The following is a 19,020-nucleotide window of genomic DNA, read 5'->3' on the forward strand; positions in this document are numbered from 1 at the left end:
AGCAAGCAGTTAATTTCTCAAAATGGGGAAAATGAAAACTCTTGCAATTTGCTGCTCTTTAATACCAATACATTAAATTTGTATGATTTTTTTTAACTTACTCATTTTAGGAGGAGTTAAACAGGCAAACTACGTAATTCAAAACCCTGCAATTTTTCTCACAAATTAAACAAGAGGCCATGGGCCACATCGCTCACCAGTCACCTTGGCCCATATCTAAAGATTTTCCATATATATTTGCATTTAAAACTTTGGTCCCTATTATGGCCCCAATATACCACCGGGGACCATGATTTTTACAAACGTGAATCTGCACTATGTCAGGAAGCTTTCATGTAAATCTCGGCTATTCTGGCCCAGTGGTTCTTGAGAAGAATTTTTAATTTTCCCTATTTATTCCCATGTAAAACTTTGATCCCTTATTGTGGTCACAACCTACTCCAAGGGGCCATGATTTGAACAAACTGAATCTACATTATGTCAGGAAGCTTTCATGTCAATTTCAGCCCAGTGGTTCTTGAGAAGAAGTTTTTAAATGACCCCACCCTATTTTTGTGATTATCTCCCCTTTGAAGGAGGCATGGCCCTTCATTTGAACAAACTTGAAAGCCCTTCACCCAAGGATGCTTTGTGACAAGTTTGGTTGAAATTGCCCCAGTGGTTCTGGAGAAGAAAATGAAAATGTGAAAAGTTTACGCCGATGCCAGACAACGGACAAATTTTGAAGAGAAAAGCTCACTTGAGCCAAAACAATTCCTAGTCTTAATGTAATTCAAATCTTCAATACTCATACAAACATTCTGTAACATATACAAGAACTTTGTAACATGAAAACTTAGGTTGGAGTTGGGGGGACAAACATGCAGACAAAGACATTACAGTACCTTAATATGTCTGATTTAAAGACGAGCATAAAACAAGAGGCCCAAAGGTCTTATCGATCACCCGAGGATCAGTTAAAAGAATCATTAGTCCCAAGGGCCATGAAATCTAGAGGAATTTTTGTTCAGCATATCAAAGCTAAATTCTAATATTCGGCAACAGGATTAAACAAGATGTGCTCTGCAAACATAAATTACCCCAAAACTGCCCATACTACTGAAAAACTACATATTATATGATTTATGTCAACATACGTGAACACCAGATGAAGGTGATTAAAACTGTCATTTATTAATTCAATAAATGACAAAATGTAAACATATATACACAGAATCATTAAATAATGAAGAAGACATATATGGTAATTCACACCAAGAGCAAAAATGTTACAAGTACAAAATGACCAGACTTTTGACTAGAAGGACTTTGAGACAGAGTTATACCTGTAACTTATGGCAAAATGTAGAATACAAAAAATCATAAAGTAATGGATTTCAATTACATGTGGCATTGACAATAATACACATGTTAAATGTAAAGGAAAAACAATCTTCGACCTGCTACAATATAGACAACCACATACTGCCCAAAACAGAAGTACACCCATATGGGGCGATTCCCCATTATAACATGACGGATTAAATTGTTACAAAATCGCATCGGATGGCTTGTTACCAACCCACTATACGGCTATTTTGGACCAGCCCTCGAGTCACAACCCTTGTTATGAAATTCAAAATTAGTGCGTACTTTTCTGCTGTTTTTTATTATACATTTAGTTTTTATACAGTTTCAGTAAAATTTAAGAAGTAAAGACAATAATCATTATGATAATGTTGGTCCCACCCTCAAACCAAAATCCCTACCCCTGTGATTATGAAATTTGTGTAAAACATTTAAATAACATCATCTTTATTGCTATTGATAATAAATTGAGTCAAAAACTACTATCCAGGGTATTATGAATTTATAATTTTGGTGGAGGCGTTCCTGCTTTTCATATACATGTAGATGTGTAGTTGTAAAGAAAGGATTTTTGAAAATTAATTGATTTTGGACAGTTTTTGCCCTGTCAGTGGTTCTTGAGAAGACTATTTTTAAATGACCCCACCCTATATTTGCATTTTTGTGATTATCTCCCCTTTGAAAGGGACATGGCCCTTCATTTGAACAAACCTGAAAGCCCTTCACCCAAGGATGCTTTTGGCCATGTTTGGTTGAAATTGGCCCAGTGGTTTTGGAGAAGAAGTCGAAAATGTGAAAAGTTTAACAGACAGACGGACAGACAGACAGACGATGGACAAAAAGCGATCAGAAAAGCTCACTTGAGCTTTCAGCTCAGGTGAGCTAAAAACACACCCAGTCACCTTTTCAAAACCCGCTTGGACAGAGACCCTGATAAACTGCGAGAAAATGGATATATCGAAGCTATAAGCACTGGTAGGCCTATAGCATACATTCTGTTTTGCTCTTCAAATTCAATACACACCCGGATCAACTGACCTTCACCTTGTAACAACATATATATTGACGATACAATGTAACTTCTACCAACTGGTAGATTTACAAAAAAAATTAAAGATACAAAATAATTGAACTTTTAATTATACAAATAATAGAATATTGTATTTCCTAACTTTAAATTGAATTATAAAATTATTTCCTTAATGATATTGCCCCTAAGTGAAGAATATCGTTAAAACAAGACGTCTTTTTAGGAAACGAAGTTTGTCAATCCTTGCCATTTCTACATGCATTCACAGGATGCGACACGTCAAGAATGTTCGGCATCGGAACGGGTCCTGTATACTTAAGAAAGCAATGGAATGTCAAACTGTAGATAAATCGGGAACAAATTCTGTATATGATTAGTTTTTAAATGGGGGCAGGCTACTGACAAACAAGTTGATGGTGCAGGGGTTCAACTGTCTCGTTTAAAGTCAGCATTTCACAAATTCTAGGGTCGTTATAACAATCTACTTTGCCAATACAACATCATTGGGTCAAATCTGTCTGATTTGTTTAATATCGATTGTTGGGCCGTTTTTTTGGCACAATGGTATTGAATAAGGGTAACTCTGTTTGCCTGATTAAGATATAGGACTCACGGCGGGTGCAACCGGTCAACAGGGGGTGCTTACTCCTCATAGGCACCTGATCACACTTCTAGTATATCCAGGGGTCCGTGTTTGCCCACCTCTCTATTTTGTATTGCTTATAGGAGTTACAAGATGGATCACTGTTCGTTATCTTCACCTTCCTTAATGAGGATTCCATAGAGAAAAAGATATCTTCTGGTGTCGATGTCATATCGACTTTGTACGATGGAATACCATAGAGACACCTATAGGAGATTTGCTTTGTGAAGTATTGTCTAACACAATATCATTTTTATAAGTCCAGTCATTGCCACTAACTACTAATTACAGCTGCAGAAGAGGAGCACTGCAAGAATTTTTATTAAGTCATACAGTGGACTAAAGAAATAATTAATTTGGATCCTTCGAACTGGGGTTTATCACTGCTTTCAGCAATTTTTGTATCCGTTAACGAAATTACAAGTCGCGCCAGATAAACTTTTGAACGTTATTCGCTGTAAATGCAAGGTAAATTGTGACACTAGCCGTTGTACTTGTAAAAACATGGACTGAACTGTACTGCAATTACTAAAATGATCACTTATATAATTATCGGGCATGTAGCAACAATGGCTCTACCCCCTTTTATCATTACATGCAAAGTTGATAAATTTTTAGGCGCAGAGGTCGATTTTTAGACAGATTGGTTGCCCTCCCTCCTCTTTTTAAAAAAAATAGCATTGTCGTGAACTGTACAGAGTGGAAGTGTAAAATTGAACTGAGAGAACAACCTTAGCCCCCCCCCCCCCCCCCCCCACCATCAAGGATTTTCATAACTTTGGATTAAAATTTACTTGTCAATTTTCAGGCAATATTGTGAAATTATCTTTAAACTCCCCCACCCCAACCCATTTTTTTTTTTACGATGCTCGTGCCTGATTCATTTTGCTTTTAATTCTATGTGTCCATTGTTTTTAAAACAGATTACTTCTGAAATTCTCGATATTAATTGCACAATAATTTGGATAGAACTATGTCAAATACGGCTATACCCCCCCCCCTCCCTCTTTCCCAAACTCTAGAATTTGACGAAGTGCACGTATTAAAGATTTCTTTATAAAATCGAAGAAACTGAACCTTGTTTCGTCATAGATGTAGTACAAACTATTATAAAACTCAGCTTAATAAAGAATTGGTAACGTAAGCTTTACTATACGCTGTTTTAAATATGTGAAACATAGGACTGGAATGGTAAGCGCATCATTTTACCCCAAAATTCCAATTTTCCCATTGAAATACAAAAGCCGATTTTTAATTTGTTGTTTGCATGTGTTTTCTTGCATGAATAATCAAAATTTAATTTCTGTTGCAATTAGTTTGAGGTTTTGCTCATATATGAGCTAGATTGACTAGACTAATTTTAGCTCTTTTTAGCTCTTTTGGCCTAGTGATTCTTGAGAAGATTTTTAAATGACCCTACCCCACAGGGGCTAAGCCGGTTTGGGCCCGAACTCTGTGATACCATAAATAGAGAAAGGGGTCAAACTCTAACCCCAATCAAAAACTACCCACTTGCTTCAAATGCCTAAAAAAATCAGAAAATAAGTGCAATATGCGTAATTTACCGGTCTAATTCTAATTTCTGTTTGTCGTTAACTTTATACAATATAGTGGTACTATCTAAGTAGAATTTCATGTTATTGTCGTCAATATTTGATCATTTATATAGTTTTGTGTAGAAATCATACATTTTACCTTAAATATCATTACAAATAGTGGCAATATTATCTTCATATTTGATACATTTAATAATATTATTTTCTTGGTGGGAAGATTCATGTTTGAGAAAAAAGGACAAATTCGTTTCCCCTTCATATATCCATTTCGCGTGGGACCTAATCTGTGCACCTTTGGCTTTTTTATTTATCAATGTGAAATTTTAATTGATAGGTCCAAAATCTTCCACACTAGTCTGAATTTTGCTGCTGTCTTAGGTGATAAACCACCTGGTGAACTGGACTGGTAAATGTCTTAGTAAAAATAAACAAGTGAAATCGAGAGAACAATGATGTATATCTCTGTTATTTTAAGAACCTGTGGATTGAAATTTGGCATGCAAGTAGTTAAGACATTAATCTATGCAAGGAGACCGGTAAATTATGCATACTGCACTCATTTTCTGATTTTTTGGGCATTTGAAGTGAGTGGGTAGTTTTTGATCTGGGTTAAAGTTAGACCCCTTTCTACATTTTTGGTATCACAGAGTTTGGGCCCAAACAGACTTAGCCCCTGTGCCCCACCCTATTTTTGCATTTTTGTGTTTATCTCCCCTTTGCAATGGACATGACCCTTCATTTGAACAAACTTGAAAGCCCTTCACCAAAGGATGCCTTTTACCAAATTTGCATATCGAATACTTTGCTTGAAATTGGTCCAGTGGTTCTGGAAAAGAAGTCAAAAATGTAAAAAGTGTACAGACAGACGGACAGACAGACAACAGGCGATCAGAAAAGCTCAATTGAGCTTTCAGCTCAGGTGAGCTTAAAAACCAAAATGTCTACCTGGACTCTTTAAAACAGGAAAACATTCTCAAAACCGTTACACAGACTTGCATGTCTTACTTGCGACTTCTCTTAGATATCGAACAAATGCAGCGTAGACCTTCTTTTCAACTTCAATGTTGTTGCTGCCCTCTTGAGAAAATTGAGGCTTTAGAAGGAATGTGAGCATCCTAAATGTCAAGGGTAATGAATGTTTTTGGAAAAGGTACAGAAAACTTGGAAGCTGCATACAAATCTAAAAGAAAAATGCAATAGAATTAAGAATATACTACCTTTGATGAAAGTCGTCATCATGCAATCTTCTGGGGATTTACTATGTCAATCAATCTCAAACAGCATGAACTTGAATATCTTTAAACCCACACTATATTTTTTCCCTAATGCCATATTTTCAACAAGCTTTCATATCTATCTGATAGTTTGGGCATTTACTGGTACTGAGAAAATTCTAAAGATGTTTTCCAATATAAATCTATGTTAAAATCTATGCCCCTTCGTGGCCCCAGAGAATAGTTTGTGAAATATACAGAATCTGCATTATACTCAGTATAAGGATGTTTTCATATTGATTTGACAATTGTGGGAGCAGCCCGAGTCCACTGATTGAACAATTTAGAATGTACAATAATTCTTTCACAGAAGTTTTGTAAGTTCTTGTGAAAGATTTCGAATGATCACTACATTGTACCTATGTTCAATAATCCCTCCTCCCTTTCTAAATGCCAGGGTATGGTACACATGTAGATATGATTTAGTAATTTTTAAAGCCCTATACACAAGAATGCATATGTGTGCAAGTTTGGTTCAATCTACAGATGATATCTAATAATGTGAGAAGTTTACAGATTGTGACAGACAGATGGGTAGACATCAATCATTAAGTGTTAAAAAAATCTCACATATTAATAAACCTTCAGCACATATTTTCATTGATTGTAACTGTTGATCGATTCCAAAATAGCACACAATTACTTATGTACACAGCATTGATGGCAAATTCATTACATATAGGGCTGCGACGATTCAGGGTTAGTTCAATTCCGTTTCGATTCAGAGCAGCACGATTAAGTTAGATTACGATTCAGTTCATGTTCGGTCCAATTTATTCAATAACAGTACAAAAATTTATATTCTTAATGAGTAGCATACTTCATCTAATTTCATTCAAGTTTTATTTAACTATATGCCGTCATTTGTAAACATCATATCTATAACTGCATATTTTAACTTTGATAAAAAAAGAAAACATTCACTAACAGTCTATTAAATTTTGTTATATTAATGTGCAGCATAGTTTTTGGATTATCATACAAATCTATTAGTCAATCTAAAATGTATATGATATTGTTTTCATTTATGTCAAAATTCAACAATTCTATCATAATCAATTGAGTCTTTGAAAATCTTTACTTCTCTCTCATATCAACTGTCAAATCATTTAATCTGTGTCATCATCTACGATCCCCAGCACTGACAGAAAAGTCATAAATCATGTAAAGATACACTGCAATGATCTGGCTGATCATATTCTGTTGCCCAGTTGGTACATGTATCTGAGTGGTGAAAATGTTAAATCTCAACAGTCATGATTTGATTCTCTGTTGTATAAAAATACACGTCTGCACATCCGCCATACTTGTTGTTTTGGTGCATGCAAAATCTAAACCAAACCGAAATCCGGAATTTGTAATCAGTACATAGAATCGAATGGTATAAAACTCAATGTATTGGAATTTTCGGTGCACCGCACAGCCCTAATGTACATATATCCATAGCACTTTTTCCAGTACATGAGTAAATTTGATATTAACACAATTTTGAAGGTCTTTGAAATCAAAATTATACTAGAAGTATTACTGTATACAGTCCCAATGTCTCAAGCCCTCCTCTCAAGCTTGTTATGCATGGATTGTCTGTGGAATCAGAAAATATCTTCTGGATTACATCTGGGTCCAAAAAAGTTGGGATTTTGCCATTTTGTAGAATACTTAAAGCTGCAATACAAACATACTTGTAATCACATGCATTTAAACTCCAAAGGTCTGTAACATTATCATTTATAATACATTAAGATAACATTCAAGCTTCTATGTAAAAGAGTTCCTGTTAGCTTAACTTAAGAGTCTCCCTAAATTCTGAAATCAGCTTTAATTTACATTGTACATCTTAGTATCTGTATCATAATTTATGATAAGTCTTTTTTAAAACCCTACTTTCCCTGAACAAGGTATTTCATCGACCAATCAAGGGCCCCGGAAGGCATTATTAACAAAAAGAAGCACATTTTAAACATTATTTCTATAAAAACTCAACAATATTGCTTATTACAGAATCATAACAAGGCATCATTGTCTCTAGTGTTGATGATGAAATATTTCTATACTTTTGTGTAAAAGTAGATGTTAATAAATGTACAAAATTTTATTCATACAATAACAAGAACATATAATTCTATTAGATATCGCTACCCCACCAACCCCCTAAAAAGAAAGAGAAAACAATTAAAATCATGATATTATACACCAGGAGTACTTTAATATGATTATTCAATATATTGTAACATTTGATTATTCATATGTTACATTTATAGTAAAATTGGGAGGGTACAAAATTTATAAGGCAAATCCCCCTCCCCTTTTGGTCTTTTGGATGACAGTTTTCAGGCCAAAGTGTCTTGGCTTTTTGCACTGAAATTTCTTGTTTGACATTCGTTTAAATGTAGTTACTTAATTAGCACACTATTATAAATTAAAAGTTTAATACAAACCAAAAGTCTTTCCAACAACTTCATAATCTTCATGAAGTAATTCTCTCAGTCCACTGTCAAAATATTTCTCCTTGATGGCCTGCAAAACTAATCTGAAAAACTCCTTCCTGGGGCCTCCATAATCTACAGCCGTCTACAACAAAAAGTATATATATGCATATAAATTTATGCATAATTACATAGTTTGTAAATCCAAATCTTGATACAATAATAAAATATCCCCCCTCCCAAAAGTCAATATTCACTAAACCCAACAATATTGTCATCTGTTAGTGCTTTCATCCTTTAGAATTTTGACAGTCACACTTCATATAATAAAACTTTAGCATTCCTAGGTTGTTTCTCTACTCTTCAGCCATATTGTTATCTTCGCTAGCCAAGGGTTTGTGATCCGCCGCTCCGCTTTTCTACACCTGTAGAGAAGCGGAGAGGATCATAAACCCTTGGCCACCAAAGATGCCATATTTGATGTCATAATCACCCCACATTTGTTCTTAAAAGTAATTTGTTACCATTTTTTTCAATTTTATCATCACTCTATATGCATTTCTTAAATATCTATACCAACCTCATCATAAAACTGTACTTCTAAAGTCTTTCTAAGATCCTCAATTCCTTTGATTTCATCAAACGATGTCTCCAAAAGATGAGTTCTGTCTACCAAAATGAAGTTTGTGTCGCCTTCAGAACTATTTGTAACGTCAACGACTTCCAAAGGTCTACCAGTCACCATTTCATTTTGAACTTTACGCAAAATTTCAACAGGGTCCAATATATTTTGTGTTTTGCAAAAATTAACTATTCTATTTGTCACACCTGTTACAGTTTCAACATGCACAGGGGTTGCAACACTTTCATCCTTGATGGATGGGGTTGTAACATTTTCAAACTCTATCGATGGGGTTGCAACACTTTCGATATCAACTGTTGGGGCCACTGTAAGGGTAATGTCATTACTTTCGAATAGGCCCTGAAAAAAACTCATTCCATTAACATCAACTGGTACATCAGTTTGCACGATTTGTGTTACTGGCACTATACTGGTAGTATCAACATCTGTAGAAACTGAGGGTGCTTGGTCACATGTTTCTTTGTGTTTTCGTAGTTCCCTTACTAAAAATTTTCTTCCACATGTCACACATTTTTCTTCAATGCTCAATTCTGCCAATTTTTCAGGACGATTAACGATAGCTTCAGTCGATAAATTTTTCTGTATTGGTCTAATGTATATGGTAACCTGTGGGTTCACATTTTTCTGCAATTCTTTAGCTGACCATGAACAGTTTATTAAAGTTAAATCTCTGCAGTTTTGAGTACTGCGAAGTAATTCAAAACCACCCCCATCTGCTAATTTTGGAAAGCCGACAAAATCACCATCTTCATTTACTTCTTTCGAAATAAGTGTTTCTGCTAATTCCTTCTCATCATCAGATTTTTTCAAAAGAATTTTTTTCTTTCCTAGTCCTGCTTTATTCAAAACTTCTTTTTCGTTGCCGTTTGGGACACTCTTCTGTCCTGTGTGTGCCAAGCAGAGAAAATGCAGCGTGATAAACTTTTCTTTCTTACGTGATCTTTTCCCAGGTTTACTTGCTGAAGTGCGAGAATAAGGGCTGAATAGGCGCGATCTTTCAGAAATGACAGAAGTTGAAGGTTGATGTTTCCTTAAATCGAGAAGTTGTTTCAGTTTATGCCTCAATCCTATTGTTTCTATGCCCAACCTTTTTAATTCATCGTCCGATAACATACATATCATTTCTTGTGAAACGTTTTCCCTCTCGAAATTTTCAAGAACGTTAGGTATACCTAATTCTTCAAGTATTTCGCGTAGGTCCTCCATGTTTTATGACTTTTCGCGCCAGAGGATCGTGTGGTTTCGCCCCATAGGTGGTTTCGCCCCAATTTAATACAGGTAACGTATATAGTTGAACACTGCGCATGCGCGGATCTAGAGGGGGTGGGGGGTCCGGACCCCCCCCCCCCCCTCCCCCTCCCCCCGGAATTTGCAAAGATAAAAAAAATTACAATATAACGATTTATAAGAAAATTGAGTTGACTGTTATTATATTATATATAATAGGTTCGACCCCACCCCCTCTGGAAAAAATTTCTGGATCCGCGCCTGCTGCGTTATTTATATAGTCGGTCCCCCCCCCCCCTTTTTACCTGTGTAGAATCTCTTACATATTTTGACTGTAAACAAATTTCGAAAATGAAAAATATATTTTTAAAAGGTTTTTAAAACTGCGAAATTAGAAAAAGTGCTCATAATCTCAGAATTGAAAGTGAGAGGTAAGAATAACACTGACGGAAAGAAAGTTATACTTAAAGGAAATAGGGAAAAGAATTTGCAAAATGTGTGATAGGAATTGTGTGGAATTTCAATCGGCGATACCACTCGACTACTGTGACTGGGGCGAACATGTAATTGAGGCGAAACCACCAGGATTCGGCGAGAGAAACTCCGAATGCACTTTAAATCATTCGGAATACAACAACATAATATATAAAACCAACATAACGGTGTATTGTCTTGACATCGTATAATAACGTAGCGGTATATGTAACTTATGAACGATGAAATGAAACCTAACTTTGACAATGTGTTATAAATATTTCACAGCGCGTCATTTAAAACAGAGTAAATAACAGTAAACACGAGAAACTGATATAAAATTTTTACTTAAATTATTATACATTGAACCACATGTCATGTGAAAAGGATTTAATGATGTATTGTTGTGACATCATATTATAGTGTTTTCACTGCATGTCATAATAAATGAACTTGATGATACAGAGGATAGACTTGATATTGTGTGTGTTTGATGTCGTTGTTTAAAACGACGGAGTGACATGTTGTTTTGACGTCATCTTATAACGTCTGAACCCTCTGATTTATGAATATGACTTAATGAAATACAACCTCGACAACATATTATAGATTTTAGATTGAATATTATGTATACCCAACTATGTAATACATTGATTTGACATCATGTTATTGGTTTTTCACTACATATTATATCAAGTAGACGTAATGATATAAAAAATGGCCTTAATGGTATAGAGAATAGACCCATTGAATAAGGAATAAACTTGATATTATATATCAGTGACAATATACTGCATATTTTATAGCCTTAAGACAGCTGCGGCGTTCCATATTAAACGGTTGGTTGGTATATTGTTTAACGTCCCGCTTGAGAATTTTTCACTCATATGGAGACGTCACCATTGCCGGTGAAGTGCTGCAAAATTTAGGCCTATGCCCAGCGCTTATAGCCATTGAGCACACAGGTGCTTGTGGACAGGACTTCCGGTACCCCCCCCCCCCTTCTTGTATTTTTAAATGTTTAATTCCTTGGGTATTTCGGACGTATTTTTGATAAAATATGTAACTTCAGAGTTTATATATTTCAATGGAATACACAAATCTCGCATAAAAACCGTTTTTAAAAATGTCATATCACCGATCATAATATGTTCATATTTTATCAAAAATACGTCCGAAATACCCAAGGAATTGAACATTTAAAAATACAAGAAGGGGGGTACCAGAAGTCTTGTCCACAAGCACCTGTGATTGAGCATAGAGGGATCTTTATCGTGCCACACATGCTGTGTCACAAGACCTCAGGCTTTGCGGTCTCATCCGAGGGACCGCCCCATTTAGTCCATGAGTGAAAAATTCTCGAGTGAGACACAGGGGCTCGTCACGAATTGACCCTCTCTATTTATATTTACAAAAGGGAGGAATCCAGAATCCCAAAAATAGCAACTTCAAATTTTCATTCGTCACCGACTCCGGCATTTACACGTTTTCCAGAATCAAAACATGAATGCTTGCGAAGAGAAGTCGATGAAGGGTATGCCTCTCGACTTCTCTAAAGAGAATAAGAACATACATCTTGTTCTTTATTATACCCCCCGCAACAAGTTGTGGGGGGGGGGGGGTATACTGGAATCGGGTTGTCCGTCTGTCTGTCCGTCCGTCTGTAGTTAGAATAATCTAACTGTGTCTCGGGACAGGCCCTCACCACAGTTAGAATACCTCCCATATACCCGTAATGTAGCAGAAAATTGCGGAATCGCTCCAAAAGGATTTTAAACTTATCAAAGAATAAATGCGTACATTTAAAGTTAAATTTATATACAACTAACCTCATTGGTAATTTGTAAGTCCTTAACACTGTAAAAAAATCGTATAATAATATTGTAAACTCAACACTTTGAAATGTCACTTTTCTCGATTCGAACTGACTGCCATTTTACCGAAAACTGCCATCGGAACACCCTGCTGTTTTCGAAAAACGAACGCTTACCTAATTTGCAAATAAGAACGGCCCACTACCATATAAGGCATTGGTGAAAAAAACCCGGTTTGTACACATGGCGTGGAGACAGAAAGTTGACGATCTGCTTTACCCCTAAGTCTTTCTGTAAAACATCTTTCACAGTTCTGTCAATCCTAACCAATTTAGAAGTCAGACTTTTTTTGTTTCCAGGTTTTTTGGAACATGAAAAAGTTTTCCCACCGTTTATGCAATTGTTGGATTCCATTTTGATTATGAGATCATATAAACCATTAAAGGAAATTAGGAATGTTGATGGTTTCATCCGTACCCGCCATTTTCTGATGCATCCACTGTTTTCCCATAATTCCTGCATGCCTTAGTACACTCTGGTTAATTTTCTTTATCAATGAAATCAAATTTCAGCAAAAGTTTATATAGTGAGAATATTACTTCAATTCCATGTTACAATATTTAGTTAACATATATTTCTCGATTTCTAACGTTTATTTCAAACTTTAAATTCATTTTCAGGTCAAATAACGAAGTAGTAAAGAGCGTAGTAGCATTTTCCGTTATGGCTATATCTCCATATTTGGAACGTCATTACTATTCAGTATTTCACGCTGTGCGCATACGCAATGACAAGTTTCGGTAAAATGGAAGGTGTTAGCAGCGAAATTCAAACTCGTGGGTTTACATTCTCAAATTCAACTAATTAAAATGGATTTAACGGCAAGTGGGTCGTTAAGGTAACTTTCCAAATGCATATGAGTGATGTGTTACATAATTTTACTGAAACATGCACTGTGTGCAATTTTCATTTTGCTACATTGCAGGTATATAGGACGCATTCTATCGTTAAATCGGGTCCGTAGGACATTATCATTTTAACGATAGAACATTCTATCTAGTCCGTCTGTAGACGCAATGGTTTCCGGGCTCTAAAGCGTTATCCTTTCCACCTACAGTCACCATATCATACATATGGACTACCCATGGGATGAAGATGTTCCCTATCGATTTTGGGGTCAAAAGGTCAAAGGTCACGTGCACTGGACATCGAAGTAGCAATATGGTTTCCGGGCTCTAAAGCGTTATATCATATACCTAGTAGTGTATCAGCCCTGATACACCTATCTTGGCTAGGGTGAGACAGCTGCAAGTAGGTAGGGCTGTCTCGCCCTAAGGGCCGAGATATCTCTGTCTCGGCCCGTTGTCAAGGGGCTGTCTCGCCCTCAAATTTCAAATGGCTATTTCTTCTTTAATCTTTTGAAATCTAACATAACTACATGAAAAAATGATGTTAGACACAATTTTTTTCAAATACAATACTTTCTTCCACGACAAAATTTAAATTTAAGCAGAAAAATTAAATAAAAACGTTTTCAAAAACGGCGCTAAATCGTACCGAGTATCTAAGCAAAGGGGGGTAACCCAAGTAACAATTGTTTATTTAGAACAATAACACGTTTAACTTCATTTAAAAGCAATCAACGTTCTAGGCGACAGTAGGAGGATTATGGAGGGTGATACTGAAGCATTTTCAGAAATCCCCGGTCCTAATGGAGATAAAATGTTAATTTACAGCAATTTTGATGTAGAAAACTGTTTTAAAACGATTTCTGAAATCTAAAATCCCGAGGACTTGGCAATAAAACGAGAAAAGTAGAACCATTATTTTCCGACGTATTTCAACGACTTATAGATGCTAAACAGATGGGAAACGGTAAAAAAAAAAAAACTTACTTCAGTATAAGGTAACATTCCTTAAGCAAAGAAATAGCAGCATCAGATCTGTAAACATTCCCGTTCATACGATGACGCCACGTAAACAAAGTTCTACAACTCTTACAAATTATATGAAATATTGAAAACGGGCGAGTTTGGTAAATCCGAAAAAATAAATAAAAATCAGCAATGGAATAAAGCTACAAAACCCAGACTTTAGCATGTTTCACAATGTCAATAGTACTGGAAACGTAACCATTAAAGTAAACTCTCTGAAGGAATGAAATAGTCAAATATCGTTGTACAGTATACCATGTATTTATGTTTGGGTCAATGACCCCCCCCCCCCCCCCCACCCAATTTAAAAAAAAATGTTTATCAACTTGTTGTGTTTTAGGTATATGATATAAACAATATCACACTCTAATGTTGATCTCGGACCTGGGATTGCCCCTCGAGTGATCTCGGGGCCAATCCCAGGTCCGAGATCAACATTAGAGTGTGATATTCTATATATCCTTTCCACCTACAGTCACCATATCATACATATGGACTACCCATGGGATGAAGATGTTCCCTATCGAATTTTGGATCAAAAGGTCAAAGGTCAAGCACACTGAACATCGAAGTAGCAATATGGTTTCCGGGCTCTAAAGTGTTATCCTTTCCACCTACAGTCACCATATCTTACATATGGACTACCCATGGGATGAAGATGTTACCTATCGATTTTGGGGTCAAAAGGTCAAAGGTCACGCGCACTGGACATCGAAGTAGCAATATGGTTCGATTTGTCATGCCATTTGTTTTTTACACTCAGAAAAGAGGTAGTTTATACCTATTACCAACACCCTTTGGGGGATTGGGGTAAGCGGGGGGTATTCTTAGTGAGCAGTGCTCACAGTACCTCCTGTTTCAACAGTTTTTGAATAGGTATTCATCATATATCACACAAATGAGTAATAAGCAGGCAAAGATCACTCAAGGTCATTTTGTAAAGGTCAAGACCAATCAGAACATATACCTTACATATGAAAGAATATTTCAACAGTTATTGATCTTTTGGACCAAGGTCTCTCAAGGTCATTTTGGAAAGGTCAAGGTAACTCAGAATATATATTTCTTATATTAGGAAAAAGTGCCTTATTTCAACAGTTTTATGCGTCCATCTGTCCGGACCTTGTAGGAAAAGAACAAAATGAACCGTAAGCTCCAGGATCTTACAACTTGGTACATTTGATCACCACTATAAAAGGAAGATGTATGGCAAGCCCTTTAACTATTTATTCGTAAATAAGATATCTCTTTAAATAAGAGAGATATATCTTTACACTAGAGAGATATCTCTATTGGTTGTAGAGATATCTCTGTAAGTTAGAGAGATATCTTTTTACGCTAGGGAAATATCTCTTTAAACAAAATAAATATCTCTTTAACTAAAAAAGATATCTCTTTAAATAAAAGATATATCTCTTTATGATTTGGAGATATCTCTTTTCCTTTGAAAGATATCTCTTAAAGCTAGAGAGATATCTCTCAAAGAGAAAGAGATATATCTCTAGCGTAAAGAGATATCTCTCTATGCATGTAAAAAGAGATATCTCTTTAAGTTAGAGATATATCTCTTTAAATTAAAAAAAAAAGACATCTCTTTAAAATAATTCCACCCTCCTGCGATGTCATCAGATTTTGCAAAATGAATTGCGTTCTCTAAAAGAATTTTTGCTCTCTTCACGTGAATTAAAGATATCATTAATTCAATTGAAGAGAGCAATAATTAAATTAATGCGTGCATTAAATCAATTATTGCTCTCATGAAATGAATTAATGTGCGCATCATATTCAATTATTGCTCTCATCAATTGATTTAATGCGCGCATTATATCAATTATTGCTCTCTTCAATTGAATTGTAGCGCGCATCAATTCAATTGTTGATATCATTATTTCATTTGAAGAGATCAATAATTCAATTTTAAAAATTCAATATGAAAATTCAGCTGAAGAATTAATGCTATCATCAATTCTATTTATGCGCGCAATAATTCAGCATTGAAGATATCATTAATTATTTGAAGAGATTTTTAATTAAATTGTTGCGCGCATCAAATGAAAAGATGATATCTTCAAATAATTGAAGATATCTTCAATTATTTGAGTTTATGTTAATTTGGCGCTCCATACTTGTCAGATTCTTATATAATTATTGAATGGACAGCACATTTTAGGTTCTAAAGCATTTTTACAGTTAGTGTTTAAACTTTTTATAATTTGAAAGTGAACAAAATCATCTACAAAATCGAAATAATTACTCACAAGTCAACATAATCATCTGACAAGTCAACATAATTATCGGACAAGTTATGACAAATATGCCATCATACTGCTGAATATTAGAATTTAGTTTAGATGTGCAAAAATGGGAAAATTATACTTTTAACTTATACCCAGATGACTGACCTTATTATTCGCAATATGAAATTACAACAGTTTAATGATGACAATTTCAGGGTTGGTAGAAACTTAGTACGCTTTGGTTGTTTTATTATAATTTAGATCTTTTCTCATAAACTCAAAACAATGGTCTCGAAATTTTGAGATCTTTTCTGGTAATAACGAGATAATTACGGGAATTTTTTCCTTGACACTAATCAGCTCTCGAACAGAAGATCTATTTTAATCCAAAATATAACACGCTTTTGCTTTGCATTATATCATTTTGGGAGTTATGCCATTCCTTCGTGTTATAATTCTGTTCAAATACAATAGTGTGTAAATTATAAATTCACAAGTACAAAGCAAAATTAATTAATCCATATTACATTTACTGGGTTACAGTCATGTCGCCCTAAAACAGATCCACAACGCCCCAAAACAGATCCACAATACCCCAAAACAGATCCACAACACCCCAAAACAGATCCACAACGCCCGAAAACAGATCCACAACGCCCCAAAGTAAAATATCACACGCCCCAAAACAGATCCACAACGCCCCAAAGTAAAATATCACACGCCCCAAAACAGATCCACAACGCCCCAAAACAGATCCACAACGCTCCAAAACAGATCCACAACGCCCCAAAACAGATCCACAACGCACCAAAGTAAAATATCACACGCCCCAAACTACAATCACGAACGCCCCAAAGTCTTATTATGAACCCCCCAAAAGTCTTTTACGAACGCCCTAAATAATGCACTATAGATCAGTTTATCATTTGCCACCATAAATAATCGCCACCACTGAAAAAAGTACTTGAAATAAAAGTCTTCTACGAACACCCTAAATAATGTGTTGGATTATTTCTTCATTTTGTCTGCATAAATAATCGTCGCCATCAGTGAAAAAAGCGTATTTGAAATGAGTCCTTTACGAACGCCCCAAATAATGTACCAATTGTTTTTTCTTTTTGCCTTCACAAATGTTTTTCGCCATCATTGAATTATTAAGCCTCCTGTGCCCTCGCAATCATTATTTGTCCTTTTGTCTTTCTTGAAAACGTTCCATGATGGAATTGGAAAGGTGTTGCTCTCCACCCAGTTCCTCTCCACGTAAGCCACAAGTGCATGAGGGCAATACTGGATGTGCCTCTACATCTTCTTTGATGCTGTTAAAGGCCTCCTGCATGATGTCAATTGGGAGGGCGAGAATGTTCCGCACTTTGGTGTACACGTGGCGATCCTCGGTGTACAGGGTCTGTAAACCAACTTCCTGGACCTTTCTCCCGACTGCCTGGGACCAGTGAAAATTGCACCCGAAAAGGGACACTCCAGGAATTGTTGTTCGTACTGCAGACCACATTGCCTTTTCAAAATCTGCTACTGCTGTCTGCACAGCGGCTCGTCTCGGGAGGATGTTGATTATTTCACGTAAAAATGCGATATAATCTGAAGTTTGTCTTCTTGTCATGAAAGCAAACAGAAAGGGAACCTGCTTCTGCTGATTTCTAAGAAACCCACGAATCGAGAACAGATGCACAAAAGGAGATCTAACAACCTTGAATGTTCCATCGACAAACCAGAAATCTGTTCAGCAGTGCTCGCCTCTAGCACCAAAGGTTTCTAATGGGAATGTTTGCGGGCGTCCGCTCTGCTGAACAGGCGACAGGTCTGGAGGTCAGCCAGGACGTCAAGTTGCTCCTCTGTCGCAAATAGCAAGTACTGTTGACCATCGGAAGATGTGTCGACCTGAAGGAATCCCGTGGGCAGATAACCGTCAGCCAGGACAAAGTCAGGGTACTCGGCTCTTGGGGTCGCAACTTTTCCCTTGTCCTGTTAGCTATACGAACTAGGTTGGTAAGCTTCGGGTGACTCTGTGGCGGAAGGTTGGCATCGTCCAGAAAAAACCCAGGCTTTCTCAGCAATTGTCCCTGCGCTTACAAACACATTTTAACAGACTGTTCTTTCACGGTTGATGTAATTTTCTAAGCTGTCAGCAGGCCTGGCAATGGTGTTGTTTTCCCTTTGAGAAAGTGTTGCTCTGTGACCTGGGAGTTTATATATCAAAACCAGACTTTCTTCTCATACATTGGCCATTGTATGCAGTGAAAGTGCGATTCAAATGGTTTACTCAAACAATTTCATTTCAGCTCTTCAATCATTCGTTCCACTTAAAAACGAAGCATACATATTACGATAATAAGTTAATCAATACTGGTTATCAATATCATAATGCAAAGTAAAATTTTACGAAGATTTCGTAAATAC

The 19,020-nt window shown here is 36.1% G+C and overlaps 1 protein-coding gene across 1 annotated transcript; it reads right to left on the reverse strand.

The window, feature by feature from the left end:
* Positions 1-4,211: 4,211 nt before the first annotated feature.
* Positions 4,212-9,363, reverse strand: LOC130046898 (uncharacterized). The gene is made up of 4 exons (XM_056140415.1): positions 8,857-9,363; positions 8,289-8,421; positions 7,379-7,515; positions 4,212-5,756 (listed from the first exon to the last, which is right to left on the reverse strand). Exons 1-4 carry the CDS (start codon positions 9,271-9,273, stop codon positions 5,559-5,561), a joined length of 885 nt encoding a protein of 294 aa, XP_055996390.1. The 5' UTR covers positions 9,274-9,363; the 3' UTR covers positions 4,212-5,558.
* Positions 9,364-19,020: the final 9,657 nt, after the last annotated feature.

Source organism: Ostrea edulis, chromosome 6, assembly GCF_947568905.1.
Source record: "Ostrea edulis chromosome 6, xbOstEdul1.1, whole genome shotgun sequence".
In the NCBI taxonomy this organism is placed as follows: Eukaryota; Metazoa; Mollusca; class Bivalvia; order Ostreida; family Ostreidae; genus Ostrea; species Ostrea edulis.